Raw genomic sequence first — 20,998 nt, 5'->3', positions numbered from 1 at the left:
GGATGGGGTGACTTGCATGGCTCTCACCAGGCTATTTTACCCAGAATTCAGTGCAATTCTCAAACTTTGCTTAGAAAAACGCATTTTCCTTGTGTTTCTGTGAGGAAAAGTCCTGGGATCTGCATGGTATTTTCTAACACTCAGCATCCCCCCTCCCCCCAAGTCTTCTGAAAAAACTGGTGCCTCACTTGTACGGGTGGGCTAAGTGCCCACAACAGGAAAGGGATTAAAACGTATTGTAGAGCCACCAAAATTGTCTATTATAAAACAACCTGGTTTTTCAAGGGGAACACTTGAGTTTTTTGTCTCGGGCTCGGCTTCCATCTATGGAATCAGACCAAATTCACACATTGCGGAAAACTAGACAGCGAGGGTAGTCCCAGGATGTGTGGCTTGCGTGGAACCCCCAATGTTTTCTTACCCAGAATCCCCTGCAAACCTCAAATCTAGTTTACCAGTCAAATTTCCATACATTTATGTGTGGGAAAGTTGTGGGATCGCTGGGCTTGTACAAGTTTCCTACCACCCAATATTCCCTCAGGTCTCCCGATTAAAAATGGTACCGCACTTGTGTGGGTGGGCCAAGTACCCACGGCAGTTAATGGCCCATAAATTATTGTGGCAATAATGTGATAACTGCGGTAGGTGCACAGAAAAGAGAGAGTTCTCCCAGTTAGTTTGAGGTCCAGAGGGGGGAGACCAAATGAAGCAAAAAACACAGAACCTCAGTAGGGACCTATATTGCTTTAACATAGAATAAATCTAAACCATTTTTATAACACGATGCCAAGGAGGAAACACGATTCTTCAAAGTATTATCAAAACATTTTTATTTTTATTTTTTTATTTTTTTAGGTAAGTGTATTTAGAAATATTTGCACAACTATGCATATCATTTCATCATATTAAACAAAAAGTTCATGATTATTACACAATTATTTTCGAAAAAGCAGTAAAACATATGAACAAGTGTGCCCTCTAATTGTTTATGATCCTAACATTCATACAAACATACTCACATACCAATCATACCATTTCTTTTCTCATAAAACATACCTATCAACATAAATGCAAGGACTAAATCTCACAAAACATAAAACACAAAAATGACAACCCAAAGGTGTACTTGGTGGAATACAATGAGAGCCTAGATGGAAAATTCTGCTGATTAACTGTTGGTTTGGATGGAATTAACCAATTTTGTCCATACAATGGATGTTAGGCCGGTGGATGTTGGGCCGACGTACGTTTCGGTGAAAGTCACCTTCCTCAGGGCCAAAGACAACGAACACAAAAATATATATACAACATATATTCTCTGCACATTTTTAAAATAGCGAGGGCATAGCACAGTTTTCTGAAAATAGAAGAGAGAAACATTTAAAAATGTAATCTTTCTTTGTATTCCTTCATTGTCTAATATTGCAACTCCATGGCATCTACTATATACATAATTTTACATCATTTATAGGGTTGATATCTGCTCATATGAAGCAACAAAACAAACTTGTCAGTATTAAATCTAAATAAAGTGAAGCTATGCAATCAGGAAAAAGAGAGAGAGGAAATAGTAAAGTTCACCCAAAGTGCAAGAAAGGGTTTTGTTAGTGATGTTCTAGGTCTGTTAAGTAGTAGCAGTGATGATGGTACCTGTTGGATAGATGATAAAGGGCAGAGTCTGATAATATATTTTAAGCATAGGCTAAGGAAAAATATATAAGGCTGTCTATGAATCTAAATTGTTATTTAGAACACGCCATATTACCTTAGTTGCGTGGTGGTTATTTCAAAGGTGAAGATCCATAGGGTGATAATAACTGGAGATCCTTATAATTATATATGGCGGAAAACCTCTGTTTGTTGTGCAGGCTTTCTGTCTAGGATAAGGTGAAAGATCTAATGAATAAATGCATGTTTGCGGCCAGAGAAGCGATATTAAAGTAGGTGATGAAGAGAGTTACCTGATCGCTAGTACTTTATTGTGTCCAAGACTTTAGATGGATAACATGAGCCCGCCTATGTATCTATGATTAAAGTAACCAGATATGAAATGCCTGTTTAAGAAGATCTTAAACATTAGGCATTCAAAGGTGACATATATAAAGGTGCTTGGTTGGTAAAGAGCTGTGCGGAGGCATTCTAATTCTTGGGGGAATTTATTACTAAGTTTTATGACATAAAAATGTATTACGAGCAATTGCACACCTTGTGCTTGAAAGTAATACGATAATGCCAATGAGGCAAAATATATAAAACATGCAGGGGACTTCTCTTTGCTGTTACACGCTATGAATAGTTCACCTAAAAGTGAAGCTGCAAAGTAATTGCAACATCTAAGACCGGTTTTCTATTGGTCAAACGTAAACAAAGCAAGGCGAGGATATCGTCTTACCTGAGTATTAAAGGACTGGTACCTCAACCGGCAATTCCTGAGACTGCGCGTCAAAAAGTTATTTTCGTGCGTTTTGGAAGGTTTGCATGCAGCCTTAAAAAATAAAAAGGATTTCTGATAAAGTGGACAGCTATGTTAAATATAATTTATTACGAGCAATTGCACCACTTGTGCTTGAGAATAATACGATAATGCCAGTGAGGCAAATTATATATAACATGCAGGGGACTTCTCTTTGCTGTTACACGCTTTAAATAGTTCACCTAAAGGTGAAGCCGCAAAGTGGTCGCAACCTCTAATACCGGTTTTCTATTGGTCAAACCTACACAGAGCAGGGCAAGGATATCGTCTTACCTGAGTGTTAAAGGGCTGGTACCGTAACCAGGGATTCCTGAGACTGCGCGTCAAAAAGTTATTTTCGCGCGTTTTGGAAGGTTTTGCATGCAGCCTTAGAAAATGAAAAGGATTTTTGATGAGGCGGACAGCTATAATTATAACTGAACATAGCAAGGACTAAATGTAAGTGAACAGCTAGAAAAATTGTGACACATATTAGCACTGCGGATTACTCTGTATCGTGCTATAAAAATAACGCTACATAAAATACAACTTAAGATGAGGCTATGAAAAGTTTGTAGCCGCTAACTGTTGTAGTTAGGCAAAAACGCGAGCGGGGCATAGCAAGGGTATGGTCTTACCTGAATATTCGTTGGCTGATACCGCGACCGGGGGTTCCTGGGACTACGCCCAATGTGAAAGATTTACGGCCTTCGCTGGAGAGTTTAAGTACTGCCATCTAAATAGCGATCCGGTGAATAGCTATGAACAAGGAGATGGAACTGAGTTCGGGCCACAGCTCGGCGAGAACTAGATACAAATGATGGACTAATACTGTGGCAGCCATATTAGAATGGATATCGCTAATAGTTGTTTAATAGCAGATAAAATAGAAACGAGGTGCATAAGGAGGGTTGTTGTTATGAAATTTATATGAATTACCAGAGGAAGAAAAAATTGTGAATATTTATAGTTATATTTTACATATATGGTCTTGCATGTAGCACATTGGGTAGTTTATTGATCAGTTTTAGATCGAGAGTACCGTGATATCATCATAATGTTACCATACATGCCAACATTTAAGGACCAGGAAGTGGGAGATTTAAAAGAAAAAATCGGGAGAATGAAAATTCCCCATTGACTTCTGTTGTAGCAAATACAATTTCAGTCGGGAGACAGCCAAAATAAAGCCATTTTTGGCTTTTAAAATCGGTAGTCTCCCGCCTGAATCGGGTCTGTTGGCATGTATGTGTTACTATCCAGGAAATTTCCTCATTGTGTCCGAAGCGGACTGTGTCCAGATAGTGAATCCAAAATGTTTCACGTTTTTTACGGAAATTTGATGAGTCTTTACCTGGTGGTACATGGACATGCTCCATGATCTGCCATCGCATGTCTTTCTCCGTATGACCGTATTGGAGGAAATGAGGTACCATGGGGGCATTTATCTTTTGAGTTCTAATTGCTGACTTGTGTTCAGAGAATCTGGTGCGGAATTCTCTGGATGTCTCACCTATGTACCCGATATCACACGGGCACTTGATAAGGTATATGACATTTGTAGTTCTGCAGTTGGTCATTTCTTTTAAATGTCCTTGTTTCTGGCCATATGTCCATTTCTCACCTGGGATTATCTGATCACATGCATGGCAATTTCCACATTTGTGGTTGCCTTTTGGTAGGGGATTCCCATCAATGGTTTTCTGTTTATTATTGTCGTTGTTTTTCCACCTGCTGTGTACCAGTTTATCTCGAAGGTTCTGGTTTCTCCTAAACGCTAGAGTTGGTTTACATAGTTTGCCTTCCTGGTCATTGATATTTAGGATTTTCCAATTGTTGTAGATCACCTTCCTTATTTTGTTGTGGACGGTGGAATGGTTTAGTACACATACAAGTTTCTGTTCCTGGGGTTTTGGTGTTGGATTTAACAACACATCTCTGTTATAATATTTCGCTCTCTTCATGGAGTTTTGTATAAGGCGTTTAGGGTATCCTCTTGCCAGTAGGCGTTCTGTTAATTTGTTGGCATGTTCCATAAAGTCTTTAGTAGATGTACAATTTCTTTTTATTCTCAGAAATTCCCCAAACGGGATGGAGTCCTTTTATACTCAGGTAAGACGATATCCTCGCCTTGCTTTGTTTACGTTTGACCAATAGAAAACCGGTCTTAGATGTTGCAATTACTTTGCAGCTTCACTTTTAGGTGAACTATTCATAGCGTGTAACAGCAAAGAGAAGTCCCCTGCATGTTTTATATATTTTGCCTCATTGGCATTATCGTATTACTTTCAAGCACAAGGTGTGCAATTGCTCGTAATACATTTTTATGTCATAAAACTTAGTAATAAATTCCCCCAAGAATTAGAATGCCTCCGCACAGCTCTTTACCAACCAAGCACCTTTATATATGTCACCTTTGAATGCCTAATGTTTAAGATCTTCTTAAACAGGCATTTCATATCTGGTTACTTTAATCATAGATACATAGGCGGGCTGATGTTATCCATCTAAAGTCTTGGACACAATAAAGTACTAGCGATCAGGTAACTCTCTCCATCACCTACTTTAATATCGCTTCTCTGGCCGCAAACATGCATTTATTCATTAGATCTTTACCTTATCCTAGACAGAAAGCCTGCACAACAAACAGAGGTTTTCCGCCATATATAATTATAAGGATCTCCAGTTATTATCACCCTATGGATCTTCACCTTTGAAATAACCACCACGCAACTAAGGTAATATGGCGTGTTCTAAATAACAATTTAGATTCATAGACAGCCTTATATATTTTTCCTTAGCCTATGCTTAAAATATACTATCAGACTCTGCCCTTTATCATCTATCCAACAGGTACCATCATCACTGCTACTACTTAACAGACATAGAACATCACTAACAAAACCCTTTCTTGCACTTTGGGTGAACTTTACTATTTCCTCTCTTTCTCTTTTTCCTGATTGCATAGCTTCACTTTATTTAGATTTAATACTGACAAGTTTGTTTTGTTGCTTCATATGAGCAGATATCAACCCTATAAATGATGTAAAATTATGTATATAGTAGATGCCATGGAGTTGCAATATTAGACAATGAAGGAATACAAAGAAAGATTACATTTTTAAATGTTTCTCTCTTCTATTTTCAGAAAACTGTGCTATGCCCTCGGTATTTTCTACAAATGTGCAGAGAATATATGTTGTATATATATTTTTGTGTTCGTTGTCTTTGGCCCTGAGGAAGGTGACTTTCACCGAAACGTACGTCGGCCCAACATCCACCGGCCTAACATCCATTGTATGGACAAAATTGGTTAATTCCATCCAAACCAACAGTTAATCAGCAGAATTTTCCATCTAGGCTCTCATTGTATTCCACCAAGTACACCTTTGGGTTGTCATTTTTGTGTTTTATGTTTTGTGAGATTTAGTCCTTGCATTTATGTTGATAGGTATGTTTTATGAGAAAAGAAATGGTATGATTGGTATGTGAGTATGTTTGTATGAATGTTAGGATCATAAACAATTAGAGGGCACACTTGTTCATATGTTTTACTGCTTTTTCGAAAATAATTGTGTAATAATCATGAACTTTTTGTTTAATATGATGAAATGATATGCATAGTTGTGCAAATATTTCTAAATACACTTACCTAAAAAAAGAAAAAAAGAAAAATGTTTTGATAATACTTTGAAGTATCGTGTTTCCTCCTTGGCATCGTGTTATAAAAATGGTTTAGATTTATTCTATGTTAAAGCAATATAGGTCCCTACTGAGGTTCTGTGTTTTTTGCTTCATAACTGCGGTAGGTGTGCTAATGAGTTCTGGGGTCGACAACCATGTAGGAAAACCTATCAAACCCAGACATGTCTGAAAGGTAGACATCCAGGGAGGTTTCGCATGTGTGGATCCCCCAGTGGTTTCTTACCAAGAATACTCTGCAAAGGTGAAATGTTGAACACATTTTCCTTACATTTGATGAAGCAGATAAACAGCTGAATCCCTAGCTGACATGTAAAACCGATTTTGACACCTTTGAGAGAAAAATGACAAACGTGCACAGTTTGTACTCACTATACGCTGGCTGGTCATGAGAAATGGATCATAAAAAGACTTAGGGGCTCATTAGGATGGAGGATTTTCCGCATCCGCCGGGCCGGCGGAAGCCACCGCCGGCCCGGAGGATGCGGAAAATCCTCAGCGGACCCACCAAAGACCCACCGCCACATTAGGATGGCTGGTGGGTCCTGGTTTCAGTCGGCCGCTTTTCCGCCGCGGTTGACTTACAACCGCGGCGGAAAAGCTGTAACATGGCTGGCGGTGTCTATCAGACACCGCCAGCCATATTAGGATAGTGTAAAAGAGATGCTTTTCCACGCCGGCTTTTCCGCCGTTGAAAAGCATACGGAATTTGACTTTGGGTGGGTGAAGGGGGGGTGGGGGGTGCACATGGGGGGTACCCATGGTACCCCCCTGCATTTGTATGCAGAAATCAGCAGGCACCGCACGGTGCCTGCCGCTTTCTGCATACAAATGCAATGTATGCATTTTTAACATTGCGGCGGGTGCAGCTTGAAGCTGCACCCGCCGCAATGTTAAAGATAGAGGATGTGACCGCCACCCTGGCGGTCACATCCTAATCTTCACGGAGGGAACGCCGCTGCCCATGCGGACGTTCCCTCCTACTCTGGGGTCGCGGACGGACTCAAGTCCGTCCGCGATCCTAATGAGCCCCTTAGTCACTGCATCATAAAAGCATGTAGAAGAGTATAGAATAGACGCAAATGCTCGTTTGCATTACATAGGTTCATGTTTTACTAAATTACAATGTTGTATTCTTTTAATGTGGAATAGAAATGTGAATGTGTTAGAGGTTTCTTTAACCATGCTCATTTAAATAATGATGTACGTGAAGAAGTAACAAAACTAAATGTAAGTTAGATAACATTGTGAACGTTTACTGGAGAGTTTTGTTTTCAACTCTATCATTACTCATGTTAAAGTGTGCACCTTTAGAGAAGAAGAGAAATGGAGCTGCATGTTTTTACTAATTCAGAATTCACTGACATTATCAGAGAATGATCTTCATAAATGCACTAACGAGAATTACAAGATCCAACATAAATATTCTTTATTTTGAAATTATGTTATATGTTGGTACTTTGTGAATGTAGTAATGTGTCATAGTTACATGTGTTAATTTCAATGAAAATAAAATGCTTTATAAGTGTCACAACTTGAAGAACAATGCAACGGTTTCGCCTTTGGAGAAGTTAGAGCTATTGGCATTGTAAATGACAAAATTTGTATTTATGTGTTGGTTTTGAAAACAGATAAATAAATGGCATTGTCATTTACATTGCCAATAGCTTAATCTCTCGCAAATGTGAGAACTATTGTACCCTACGGACGAGCTCAGCAGACAGCAATTAGATTGGCGAGGGAAGCCCTCGCGCCAGGGGATGCTAATCAAATCTAACGCATTTTAGCTGCTCACGTGAGTGAGATAGGAGTTAAATAATCCTCCGTGCAGCTCAATAAAATACCAACCAGAGGGACACAAAGCAAAACCTGCTGGCTAACCGGATTAAACAGGACTTGGATACTAGGCCAATTAAGCACAACCAAAAAAAACTTATAAGGTGAATGTACCATCGCAGTAACGAGTTAGTAAGCATTTCACGGACTCGTACTAACGTCGAACAACGTAAAATACAGTCTGCAGAAGCGCTTATAAAAGTAAATGTCCCTCTTCTACGCAGACCTATGGCGCACCTCATAAAACAAACTGCTAGATGTTTACTGAAGCGTCGGAAGACACATCTGTTGTTAGAAGACATACTTATATGCTGTGCAATTAATTCATGTCTTAGGCTATTTAAAAAAAGACGAGAGCAATCAAATCACGTTACCGTTTTAGTTCACGTTTCAACGCGCAAACAACTCCACGTCTGCAGTCTAGGCCGTTCGGTTCCCTAAAAATGCGCTTTTAAACCCCACCTTCCCGCCAACGCTCCCGACTCGTAATTAATTGAATTTGTTAAGTTCACCTGTGCTCCCTTTCTTTTGGACACGTGGAAAGCGAAGAGTTATTAAAAGGGGTAAACAATGCCATCATTTTGCATGAAGCGTGTTAAATTTCAGCAACAAAATGCTTACTGTCGCAGTTTGTTTCACCTTTTCACATCAGATTCGTGTTGCTGTGTTGAAGCCGAGCAGCCAAAGATCACTTGGGATACCTTAATATAGCTTGTATTAGGGTAAACACTGAGTAGCAAGTTAGCGAAGCCTATCTGACCCCCGCACAACACAGCGAACACAAAACTACACACCCCAGAATGCAAAGTGCTCTTGGTTGAAAACCAGCTCTTGGAGTGAGTGCATGCTAATAGCTCCGATTTGACGGCAGAGTCCCGACTTTTTAAAGGCTAACACTTTTATTTTAGGTGCCTCCCTCCTAAAACCCCCTCTGCTTTAATGCAAGCCAAAGAGTATAATCTATTCCTCCGAGATTTTATTCCTTGTTTATCCCTCTTACCCAGTGATCGAAGTGCATTAAACGAGCTGCTCAAACATAAAACATCAACGGAGACACGGACAGCGGGAGGGGGGGGGGGGCGGGAACATGCGGCATGACGAAAAAAGGGGCGGGACTTAAAAAAAGACACGGAAACGCCCCTGAATCGCGTTTTCACGGGGAAAGCGTGATTGACAGCCTCTGTCTCCCAATGGCTAGCCTCCATTTATGGAGCTAGCCAATGGGAGACAGAGGCGGGACCAAAGCCCCATATCTAGGACATAAGATTTCGCCCTGGGCGGAGCAACTGCTACGCAGTTGCAACGGCCAGGGCGAAACCTAAAAAGGATATAAGGTCTTAAAAACTCTAGAATGTAATACATTTCCATTCATTTATATTGTGTATTTTGTGAACTAAAATTCAATTTAGGACAGCACTCTCTTTTCTTAGCTTGATTCTGTTCTCATGGCAAGGCGTCATAACTTACAGTGTTAAATGCAACAGATTTTCATAGTAAGGGTTCCTTGCACATACAAAGACTGTTCGCAACTATTTTGCTACTTTGAGACTATCTGCTGTAAGAAACTGTCCTCTTCAACTCACTCATGTGCCTTTGCTAAAGGACAGTTGTTCACAACTTTACGTTAGGAATGGTTTGACAGCTTACCTGGTGATCAGTCGCGGCCGGCATGACTCGCGGGTGGGATCGAGCCCGGGGGGAGAGGAGTGAGGTTTAGTTTTAATTATATTTAAAAAAATAATAACTTACCATAGCCACCTGATCCGGTACCGCGTCGTCACTGCTCCTCGCAGCCCCAGGAAGCAGGCAGCCTCCTTCCCCCACCACTAAGCCAATCGCAACACTGCAATGGTAGCATTGTAATTGGCTGGGACGCCGACCGCACAGGCGTCTAAATGGAGGCTGTTTTCTCCATGCAGCCTACATGGAGAAAATGGCATAGTGCGCATGACTGGTTTGGTCGGCCCAAACTGTCAGGGCCTGCAACATTGGGCTAGCCACTCCTCCCCTGCCCTGTTGCAGGACCACCCACCCCCAACCAAACCCTTTTGCTCCTCCGACCACATGGAGGAGCCGCCCCTGGTGGTGATTACCACTTTTTTACCATGAAATGTGTTTTCTTTATGCAGCATGACAATCACCCTATACAAACTGACTAATGGACTGAGTGATGTGAGCAGATAAGGTGACCCAGTAGGTGTCACCTCAAAACTTGATAAATTATATTATACATTGGAGTGACGGAAAGGACACACATTCCACTCTTTCACAGAAGATCTTGCTTCTTTGCTGATGGAGAGACAGCTTTCGTTCCTTATGGACTCTACTGGCTTTCCTTAGGCTGACGCATACGCTGTGTGCGATATTTCCCAGATTTCTTCCCCAATCGGAGAGAAACTTTGAGCTGATATAGTTTACATCCTTTCCTGGACTCTGTCTCTTGAACTTCCTCTTGAACTTTGGTAATTGATGGCCCGAAGGAGATCCATTTGATAATTCTGCACTCCTAAATTCAAATGCCTGATATAAATGTGTTTACTCTTCTTAACTTAAGAATAAAAATCTAACCATCCTCAGGCCGTTTGCTCATGATTCGCAATACAAATGAGTGAGAGTGAATAAGAGGGTACTTTACCACTCTACATATTAACTGGAACCTTGGTTGGACATTTGCTATCGTACTTGGGAACTGAAGGAAACCCCAACCCTGACGAAGTCCTCATGGACCTAACCAACACGTTGGCTGGGCTGTTGTGCAAATTGAAAAAAACTTCAATAAAGAGGATTTGAAATTCACCTGCAAGACTCCTGAGTAATATTATTGGATGTGATTTGTTGTTTTAGTATTACATGGAATTTGTCCTAATGCTTTGAATTAAGCTAATTTGATCATATAATTGTATGCTCCTTTTCATTGGTGATTATTCAGCCTCAAATCCTGTTTCTGTCTCTCTATGACTTGTCTCCAATAATTGACGGTGCATTACAGTATAGTATTAATGAGGGATGGGAATTGTAATAGAGAGGTCTCTAGCGAACAGATTCTATTTTGCGTAGCTTTAACTAAATTATTGGTTTGTATGATTCTAGAGCTACTGTATTTCTTTAGGAGATTTGGTCAATCTGTAATATTCCTGTATTTGTATAGCATAGTTTTGATATATATCTATTCTATCTCTCTCTATCTATATATATATATATATATATATATATAAATATATATATATATATATATATATATATATATATATATATATATATATATATATATATATAATGGATCACACAAGCGTCAATGGTAATCTCAGCATGAGGACTACTGTTATGATCCATTCTGGGCGTGTGCACTAGGCCCAGGCATACAAGTGAGGTAGTGTTTTTATCAGGACAAGTGGGGGAATGCTGTGTGGCAGGAGTTTTCTAGATCCCTGCACATTCCCGAAGTTTACGCCACAGATAGGCATGGGAAATATAGTGGTTTTACTCAATGTTGCATCTTTGCAGGGTATTCTGGGTAAGAAAACATTGGGGGATCCACGCAAACCAGACCTTGGACTCTCACCGGATGTTTATCCTTCAGAAATGTCAGGCCTTGAAAAATCTTAAAAATGTTACTAGACCTGCAGGTCTAGTAACTTGAATACTCCACTCTACCTAACTGTAATGTACTTCACGTGTAAACTGGTCTCATTACGTCATCCTAGGCAAATATTTTGCTTTGCAGAGCCACCTTGTTCTTCATTATCACATATGACATCACCTTCCAATATGTAAATTTAGTATTCCTGCTGTACAAAAAAACAATTTGGTTGATGTTCTGTTTGATTCGAACGCCGATCACTGACGGTTTATGGGGCATTCGATATTGGCGGAGAGTGGCTTATGTCATTGCTCTTTATAATTGCTGGCTTCTGATTCGTACATATGCTTGTTAGTCCCTCCTTTGTACCGTATTGTCTCCGTTGTTGGAATTGGACCCAAGCGTTCCAAATATTGTTGCACTACGCTCCTCGCAGAGTGGGAGAAATTAACAACAAGTTCCCTGTCTCTTTGAGGCCACGATGAAACAGCCCCAAATTCCATGCCAAAGCTATCCTCGTGCTGAACTACTAAATTCTCATATTACTAATAATTGAAGCTCTGGTGCCTCTTTGCCTGCGTGGGGATACTCAATGGCCATATAACTACTAGGAGAGCCAGTACGCTGCTTCTTCTGTGTTTATGTTGAGATCGTGTGATCTAATAGTGCTATGGGGATTTCGGTGTTCTCATTATAATCAAGTTGATGCATTTTCCATGCCCTGATGTATGATGCAGGTATTTTTTGATACCATAACTGTTGGGATATATATATACTTTTTTATATAATGGAGATTTGTAGGTCTGCTTAGTATAGCCTATGCTGTGGCACCTGGGCCCTATGATATAAAGGGCCAGTTAAACCCCATGTCTGTTTTACTATTCTTACAATTAGATTACTATTACAGTAGGGTCCAGTGGCCACTTGCTTTGGCAGTGTTGCTTTGGGCCTCTGAGTAATGATCTAAGGGTGGGCAAATTGTAGCAGAGGAGACACCTTTCTGGGGGCATCAGAGAGAAGACAGCGACTGGGGTGGGACAAAATGGGAGCTCATGTTTTTAACGAAGGGCAGAGGAGACGTCCCACTTGGCGAGGCAGTACTGATGACTGGTGAAGTAGGTGCAGCAGCCCCAGGGTCCACTGGTCTAAGGGACCCACTGTATTACATAATACAGGGCATATCTTAAATAAAAAAGGGCATGTGGGCTAATTTTCCATGCTAGCATTAGGACCACAGGGACCTTTGCCGCAAAAAGGGGGGTAACACATGGGAGGTCATGTTTTTCTGGGGTGGAAATATGACCTTATTATGAGAGATGCTGAATTTGGAACAGGGGAACTAGGTTCAATTCCCAGCTTTTGTTCAACATCCTGTGATTCTTGGTGAATCACTTAATTTTTCTAAGTCTGTCAAAATCTCACCTTGTGTAATGTAATTGGATGATATGTCTTGCTTCTCAGGGACATGGTTATCATTACTACAGCAGGTACAGTTGCCTTGGATCTGAGGAGTGTGATAGGCTCACAGAAACCCAATTATGGGGAGCAGAGCTTTTAGTTGGTTTATTCATGTGTTTGCTTAATGAATTTGCTATTTTGTAAGTCTTATATTTATTGTGGAATATATGGCATAGAAAACATCTCCCAGAAATGATCTCATAAGCCCTGCCCCTGTGCTCAGCCCTGCCCCTCCCCCAATCCTTGTCATAAAGGTTTGGAGGGGGGCCCTGGCGTCAAAATGTTTTATTTGGGGGGGGGGCTTAGAGCAAAAAAGTTTGAAGACCTCTGGTTTAATCTCTAGGATAATGTACCGCAACTACTCTACAAAGATCCTTCACCTCCTATAGCTGTTATTTACTTATGGGAACTCAGGTTGTCCTCTGTATTAATTTTTTCAAAAGTCAATAAAAATATTGTTAAAAAAAAAAACTCAATATATGTTTGGACATAAATCGAGTTTTGGTTTGGTACAGATATTCATAATGATTTACCGACTTGTGGAGCTAGATGGCAGTATTTTCCACAGGCAGTGGCACACAGTTCTCAGCTCCTTGTCAGGATTGCCAGGAATCACATGGTTATTTACAACAAGGGGTGGTGATGGACAGAGTCTCTGAATTAAGCAGAGTACTCTCACCCAGTCAAGAGATCAGGGCTAGATCCAACACCGTTTTTTAGCTCATTGCACCATCCCAGTTTCAGAACCTGGCTGTATGCAAATTAGTCTGTCCCTGGCCCAGTGCATCATGGGAACAGGGCAGACCAGACTACAAAAGCCAATTCTTACACTGGGAAGGAAACAAGCTTCCGGGGACCGGGTTCTGGCATTTCAGCCGTCTTCGGCCCGGCTTGCTTGAATCCTGATGGTGCAATGAGCAAGGGACTCACGTCTGAGTATACCCTTCCACGCTTAGGGTGGACAAAATTATTTACAACAAGGGGTGGTGATGGACAGAGTCTCTGAATTAAGCAGAGTACTCTCACCCAGTCAAGAGATCAGGGCTAGATCCAACACCGTTTTTTAGCTCATTGCACCATCCCAGTTTCAGAACCTGGCTGTATGCAAATTAGTCTGTCCCTGGCCCAGTGCATCATGGGAACAGGGCAGACCAGACTACAAAAGCCAATTCTTACACTGGGAAGGAAACAAGCTTCCGGGGACCGGTTTCTGGCATTTCAGCCGTCTTCGGCCCGGCTTGCTTGAATCCTGATGTTGCAATGAGCAAGGGACTCACGTCTGAGTATACCCTTCCACGCTTAGGGTGGACAAAATTATTTACAACAAGGGGTGGTGATGGACAGAGTCTCTGAATTAAGCAGAGTACTCTCACCCAGTCAAGAGATCAGGGCTAGATCCAACACCGTTTTTTAGCTCATTGCACCATCCCAGTTTCAGAACCTGGCTGTATGCAAATTAGTCTGTCCCTGGCCCAGTGCATCATGGGAACAGGGCAGACCAGACTACAAAAGCCAATTCTTACACTGGGAAGGAAACAAGCTTCCGGGGACCGGTTTCTGGCATTTCAGCCGTCTTCGGCCCGGCTTGCTTGAATCCTGATGGTGCAATGAGCAAGGGACTCACGTCTGAGTATACCCTTCCACGCTTAGGGTGGACAAAATTATTTACAACAAGGGGTGGTGATAGACAGAGTCTCTGAATTAAGCAGAGTACTCTCACCCAGTCAAGAGATCAGGGCTAGATCCAACACCGTTTTTTAGCTCATTGCACCATCCCAGTTTCAGAACCTGGCTGTATGCAAATTAGTCTGTCCCTGGCCCAGTGCATCATGGGAACAGGGCAGACCAGACTACAAAAGCCAATTCTTACACTGGGAAGGAAACAAGCTTCCGGGGACCGGTTTCTGGCATTTCAGCCGTCTTCGGCCCGGCTTGCTTGAATCCTGATGGTGCAATGAGCAAGGGACTCACGTCTGAGTATACCCTTCCACGCTTAGGGTGGACAAAATTATTTACAACAAGGGGTGGTGATGGACAGAGTCTCTGAATTAAGCAGAGTACTCTCACCCAGTCAAGAGATCAGGGCTAGATCCAACACCGTTTTTTAGCTCATTGCACCATCCCAGTTTCAGAACCTGGCTGTATGCAAATTAGTCTGTCCCTGGCCCAGTGCATCATGGGAACAGGGCAGACCAGACTACAAAAGCCAATTCTTACACTGGGAAGGAAACAAGCTTACGGGGACCGGTTTCTGGCATTTCAGCCGTCTTCGGCCCGGCTTGCTTGAATCCTGATGGTGCAATGAGCAAGGGACTCACGTCTGAGTATACCCTTCCACGCTTAGGGTGGACAAAATTATTTACAACAAGGGGTGGTGATGGACAGAGTCTCTGAATTAAGCAGAGTACTCTCACCCAGTCAAGAGATCAGGGCTAGATCCAACACCGTTTTTTAGCTCATTGCACCATCCCAGTTTCAGAACCTGGCTGTATGCAAATTAGTCTGTCCCTGGCCCAGTGCATCATGGGAACAGGGCAGACCAGACTACAAAAGCCAATTCTTACACTGGGAAGGAAACAAGCTTCCGGGGACCGGTTTCTGGCATTTCAGCCGTCTTCGGCCCGGCTTGCTTGAATCCTGATGGTGCAATGAGCAAGGGACTCACGTCTGAGTATACCCTTCCACGCTTAGGGTGGACAAAATTATTTACAACAAGGGGTGGTGATGGACAGAGTCTCTGAATTAAGCAGAGTACTCTCACCCAGTCAAGAGATCAGGGCTAGATCCAACACCGTTTTTTAGCTCATTGCACCATCCCAGTTTCAGAACCTGGCTGTATGCAAATTAGTCTGTCCCTGGCCCAGTGCATCATGGGAACAGGGCAGACCAGACTACAAAAGCCAATTCTTACACTGGGAAGGAAACAAGCTTCCGGGGACCGGTTTCTGGCATTTCAGCCGTCTTCGGCCCGGCTTGCTTGAATCCTGATGGTGCAATGAGCAAGGGACTCACGTCTGAGTATACCCTTCCACGCTTAGGGTGGACAAAATTATTTACAACAAGGGGTGGTGATGGACAGAGTCTCTGAATTAAGCAGAGTACTCTCACCCAGTCAAGAGATCAGGGCTAGATCCAACACCGTTTTTTAGCTCATTGCACCATCCCAGTTTCAGAACCTGGCTGTATGCAAATTAGTCTGTCCCTGGCCCAGTGCATCATGGGAACAGGGCAGACCAGACTACAAAAGCCAATTCTTACACTGGGAAGGAAACAAGCTTACGGGGACCGGTTTCTGGCATTTCAGCCGTCTTCGGCCCGGCTTGCTTGAATCCTGATGGTGCAATGAGCAAGGGATCGAGTGTGGTTATCCTCAAAGAATTTGCATTTAAAAGGAAGCAGGAAATTCCAACCTAGGTTTGTAGGTCCCTATGTCATAGACAAAGTTGTAGGTCCTGTCAATGTGAGATTGAAGTTACCAGCCAACTTGGGAATTCATCCTGTATTTCATGTCTCTCTGTTAAAATAGACCTCCCCTCAGTTGAGACTGACTAGACCTCCTGATCCTTTGCTTGTTTCTGGTCACCCGGAACATGAGGTAAAAGAGATTTTAGACTCCAAGATTCGCAGAGGTAAATTACAATATTTAATAGACTGGAAGGGTTATGGTCCTGCAGATAGATCTTGGGAGCCAGCAGACAATATCCATGCCCCTTTATTGTTAAAGCGCTTTCATGCACAGAAACCAGCCAAGCCAGGACCGATGAATCGGTCGTTGAGAGGGGGTACTGTCAGGATTGCCAGGAATCACATGGTGGCAGCTTTAACCAAGGTGGGTGGAGTTACACATTCCAGATTCCTGTTAAAGCCCCAAACTGTTAATGTGTGGCAGTATATTCAGTAAGAAGCTCCTCTTCCAAGATGGCCGCCAAGGTTGCCGAGTTAGGGATTAGAGGTTGGTGGGTTACAGTATAGTTTACATGAAGCGCGCGAGCCCGTTGTGCTGCGCACTTCAATTTGGATATTCATCGTTGAGGAAGTCTAAAACCGTTTCTCCGCGCATTTGTTCGTTGCGGGAGAAAACGGTTTCATCATTCGTAGAAGGAAATTAGTTCCTTCGTTGTTCGATGCGCTGGTCTTCATTGAGCAGGGACAGGCAGCTTCAGCTGGAGAGCGTCAGAGTTTTCAAGTCTTGCACCTGAGGGAGTGACTGGAATTACGGAGAAACGGCAGAGACAAGTCGTACTTATTCCAGTAACTAGTTATTTCCCCCACACCCATTCTGGCAATGTTAGCTGGATACTGAAGAGACGTTCAAGACTCGACGAACTTTCAAGGTGTGAACCTACAAGTCGAACCAGAGAAATTCGGCAACTACGCATTTGACAGTAAGACTGCAGCGTGCAAGGCATTAACTGCGTTTTTGGCTTCCCCTCCCTTCATTGCGCAATTCCTAGTCTTTCCTCCCCTTCTTGCCTTCCTTTACCCTTTTTGCGCGCTACGAAGGATACCCTGCCATCGCAGCATTGTAAATATTCTGAAGCTTAGTATTGCTGACAAAGAACAGAAACCCTAAGGCAGCTTCCTGGAGTATTCAAAAGAAAGAATCTCCAGTTACCAAACACATAGAAGAGAGGCGAAGACTTTGCAGCTAGCTGGTAGGATTAGAGCTTAGTAGAGTATAGAGTGAATAAAGGTGTAAGTGCTTGTTCTCAAAATTCCAACCCCTTCCCCCTTTATATGTGCATTAGATACCCAAGTGACAGTCAGAAGACCAAGAAGAATCCTGATTGAGCCTGGGTGCCAGCAAACGGAGTTTCTCTTCTCTCTCTCCACTTCCCCTTTCCCCCCCTCTCTGGTTTAGTAGATTTATACTGCGACACCGGTGAGGGGGTGCTTGGGACTAGCAGCGATTCTGTCTCCGCGAAGCTTTTGGCGACTTTGACACTCCTAATGGTGCTATGGTCACAAAGAAACTCTGTGTACCACTGACTACAAAATGTTGGACAATAGTTTATATATTGCTTACTGTGGTGTTCCTTTTTTTAAAGGAACACATATTTTGGACTTCATTTTTAAAAGAGTGTTTATGTGACAAAACGTATATTTTGCACGTTTTTAAAAACAATGTATATTCGCGTTTCAGACCTAAAATGTCAGCCATTTTATAGTGGAGAACATGTAATGTTTGGTGAAAATAAAGGAAGGACTGCTGTGGAAACGGGATACGGTGAAACCCGTATCTGGAATGGAATGTGTATCTATTCACGTTTATCTCTTAATCGTGTGTTTTAAAAAAATGACTGGGCAAACTGAAAAAGCTGCCTGTAATTTAATAATTAGAAGCAAGCAAAATAAACAATAAAAACATTTAAGTGTAAAGGAGTGCAGTTTCACTATGCTAGAGTGTATGCGTTATTAAGGTATGCGTGGTTAAGTGATGCATCATAATGGTATGCATGGTTTAGGTATGTTTAATGTTTTTTAACGTATTTGCGTGGTTTAGGCATGCGTGGTTTAGACTTGCATTGTTCAGGTATGGTTGTTTTTGTTCTTGCATTGTAAATGCATGTGGTGTTTAGGCATTTGTTGTACCATCATACAACCACCCTAAACAGACTAATCCTTGAGGACTGCTGGCATGTGACTGTGGTGAGAAAATCCCTTGTTCGATTATATCAAATCGGTCACTGACCACCTCAGCAGACCTGAGCTAAATGAGAATCCACACTCAGTTGTCTCTAAGAATAGAACTTGGGCTCAAAATTATTTTGAAGAGTATAGGCATTCCAATAGAGAGGCAGAGGAGCTGCAAAAAACCACTATTTCACAATATGTAATTTTGCAAATAATGAAGTGTTTGGCAGCCTATTTAACCCTGTCCACACATCCTTGAGAAAGATTGCTCTTAACCAGATTCATATCTGACAGTGTACGTAGTTTTCTTAGTTTCCGGTTCGGGCAGCATGATTGTGTTTTCATTCTCATATGCCCTTGAGACAAATCTTCCCCAAATCTCTGCTGTAATTTTTGTTGTAAATTGTATCAGTCTTTTACATTTATTTCTTGACTTCCCAGCATCCGGAATCTAGAGTGGATTTCTTTGAGTGGGAGGTCCAGTGGGTGAATGTGGGCAACTTGCAGTGGTTGGTTGGAGATGTAGCGAGGACCAAGTAGAGCATGTGGCATTTGATGTGTGTTGCATCAATGACCTGCTATGTAGTGTTGACAGTGCAAATTGGGTCTTGTTTTCTTTGTGCTTGTGTTGCCAGGGCAGTTGAAGTCTTCAAGAAGGTTGGTGTGTGTGTTTTGAATAGATGAGATGTTGATGAGATTAATTATTTCATTCATGAAAGTCCTTGTTCGGTCTGTGTGGATGACTGTATATTAAATGGAATGTGGTTAATTGATACAGAGGGACATGAGCTTGAATAACGTATCCTGAGTTTTAAAATTAGCCACTGTCAACTTAGTGCCACATACATTTAACCAGTACTAAAGGTTGTGTGCATTATCAGTTTAGGACAAGAATGTAGATTTTTGGCAGGTGCAGTCACTATTTATGAAGCTAAGGATAGCCCTCAAAGTCATAACTCCATAGATAATCGCATGCCTTTCCAATGTATTGTTCAACTGCATTTACACACAGCTCTCATTCTGAAATGTTAGTAACGTGTGCTAACGTTTCTCAAAGACTCCTTTCTATAGGGAGTGTAATAATAATTTCCCACGGATAACATTTTATTTCTTAGCTGTTTAAAAAAACAAGTGAAAATTTCTTGTTGCGTGGTCACTCTAATTTTTTGCTGAATTTTATTGCTGGTTTTTAGACCCTGCACACTGGCACACTGCTGCCCCAGTGCCCAACGTATGTGCTCTGACCTCTAAAACATGTGAAAATTGGCTAATGCCTGATTGGCATATCAAACTTTCTTAAATGGCGACAGTATATGATGTGGAAACTACACCCATTGGCTTGGAAAGTTTAATGTCACCTGTGGATGGCAGCACTTAATGTGCCATCCAGTCATGTGGCAGGGAAAACATGGCTTCAGCCCTTCCAATGTAGCTTAACTGCTACAGTTTAAACCTGCAGTCCTACCTGTCAAAAAAAACCTTTTTGACAGGGAAAACCTCCCACATAAATATTAATAAGTCACCCCTATGTAGGCTTTGTAGCCCGCAAGGTAGGGTGGTTGGTATTTAAAAGCAGGACATGTAGAATTTTATAGTTACCATGTCTCTACAGTGGCATTTCTACCGACAGATGCAATGAGTTTTCTGGACGCAAAATTAGATTTTTTGTGCTCTGATAATTTCCTGCCAAACACCATCGGCTTCAACAGGCCCCATCCAATGGCTATGTGACTTTGAGAGTACTTCCTCAGACAAAGACTGCAAACTTGCCCTCCTGGAGAATTGCAACTTCCATTTCAGACACTAAGTCCCATGATGAAATCTCCAGTTGGGACAGATCTAGTTTGTGTATCTAATCCGTGCCTACATCCCGATCTACTGCGACAATTGACTGTCATTGGTGCATAGTGCTTTTTGGAGCTATTTTCCTTAAATTGTCTACAATTTATATCTACGGTTTATTTATTGGATTTCTGTTGTTTTGTTGTTATTTTGTTTATTAAAATCTTCTCTATTTTATAAACTGAAGTCCGATTTTTATTGTGTTGTGTCTTTGACTTTTTACCTGTTTTGATACTTCTAAATACCTAACACAGTTTACACTGGCTGCTTAATGCCATAACTACCACTGGTTGAGCTCAGGTTTAAATTACTGAAACCTTTGGACCGAAGAGGTTAGTGGCGTTATTACTTGTACTTACTTAATTAACTTTCTTCCACATCTTTGTGCTAATGCACAGTTTGTATAAGTAAATACAGAGGATAAGACGTGTACATGGAAATCTAACTTCTGGACATTTATAAATCATACCAAGAACCTGACAATTCATGGATTT

The 20,998-nt window shown here is 41.8% G+C and overlaps 2 protein-coding genes across 7 annotated transcripts in view; one reads left to right on the top strand and one right to left on the bottom strand.

The window, feature by feature from the left end:
- The window catches only part of LOC144762663 (uncharacterized), a 192,607-nt gene extending 189,404 nt beyond the window's left edge, over positions 1-3,203 (bottom strand). The window contains exons 1-6 of one of the 5 annotated variants that reach the window (XR_013596123.1): positions 3,091-3,195; positions 2,747-2,840; positions 2,393-2,485; positions 1,962-2,024; positions 1,766-1,877; positions 826-1,357 (exon numbers count right to left, since the gene is read on the bottom strand). Coding sequence is in view for 2 of the 5 variants with exons in the window: in XM_078647901.1 (XP_078504027.1) it covers positions 1,169-1,357; positions 2,393-2,485; positions 2,747-2,840; positions 3,091-3,188 (474 nt within the window). In the remaining 3 variants the exon portion in view is untranslated. Of the gene's footprint in view, positions 1-820; positions 1,358-1,765; positions 1,878-1,961; positions 2,025-2,392; positions 2,486-2,746; positions 2,841-3,090 lie in introns of those variants that run through there. The other 4 variants (XM_078647902.1, XM_078647901.1, XR_013596124.1 and 1 more) reach the window with 4 other exon arrangements.
- Positions 1-20,998, top strand: part of ERICH1 (glutamate rich 1) — a 303,582-nt gene that overhangs the window by 34,783 nt on the left and 247,801 nt on the right. The gene's annotated exons all lie outside the window — the stretch shown is intronic.

This window comes from Lissotriton helveticus, chromosome 6, assembly GCF_964261635.1.
Source record: "Lissotriton helveticus chromosome 6, aLisHel1.1, whole genome shotgun sequence".
NCBI lineage: Eukaryota > Metazoa > Chordata > Amphibia > Caudata > Salamandridae > Lissotriton > Lissotriton helveticus.
The sequence above is the reverse complement of the archived record's forward strand: the minus strand, read 5'-3'. Positions and strand labels throughout refer to the sequence as shown.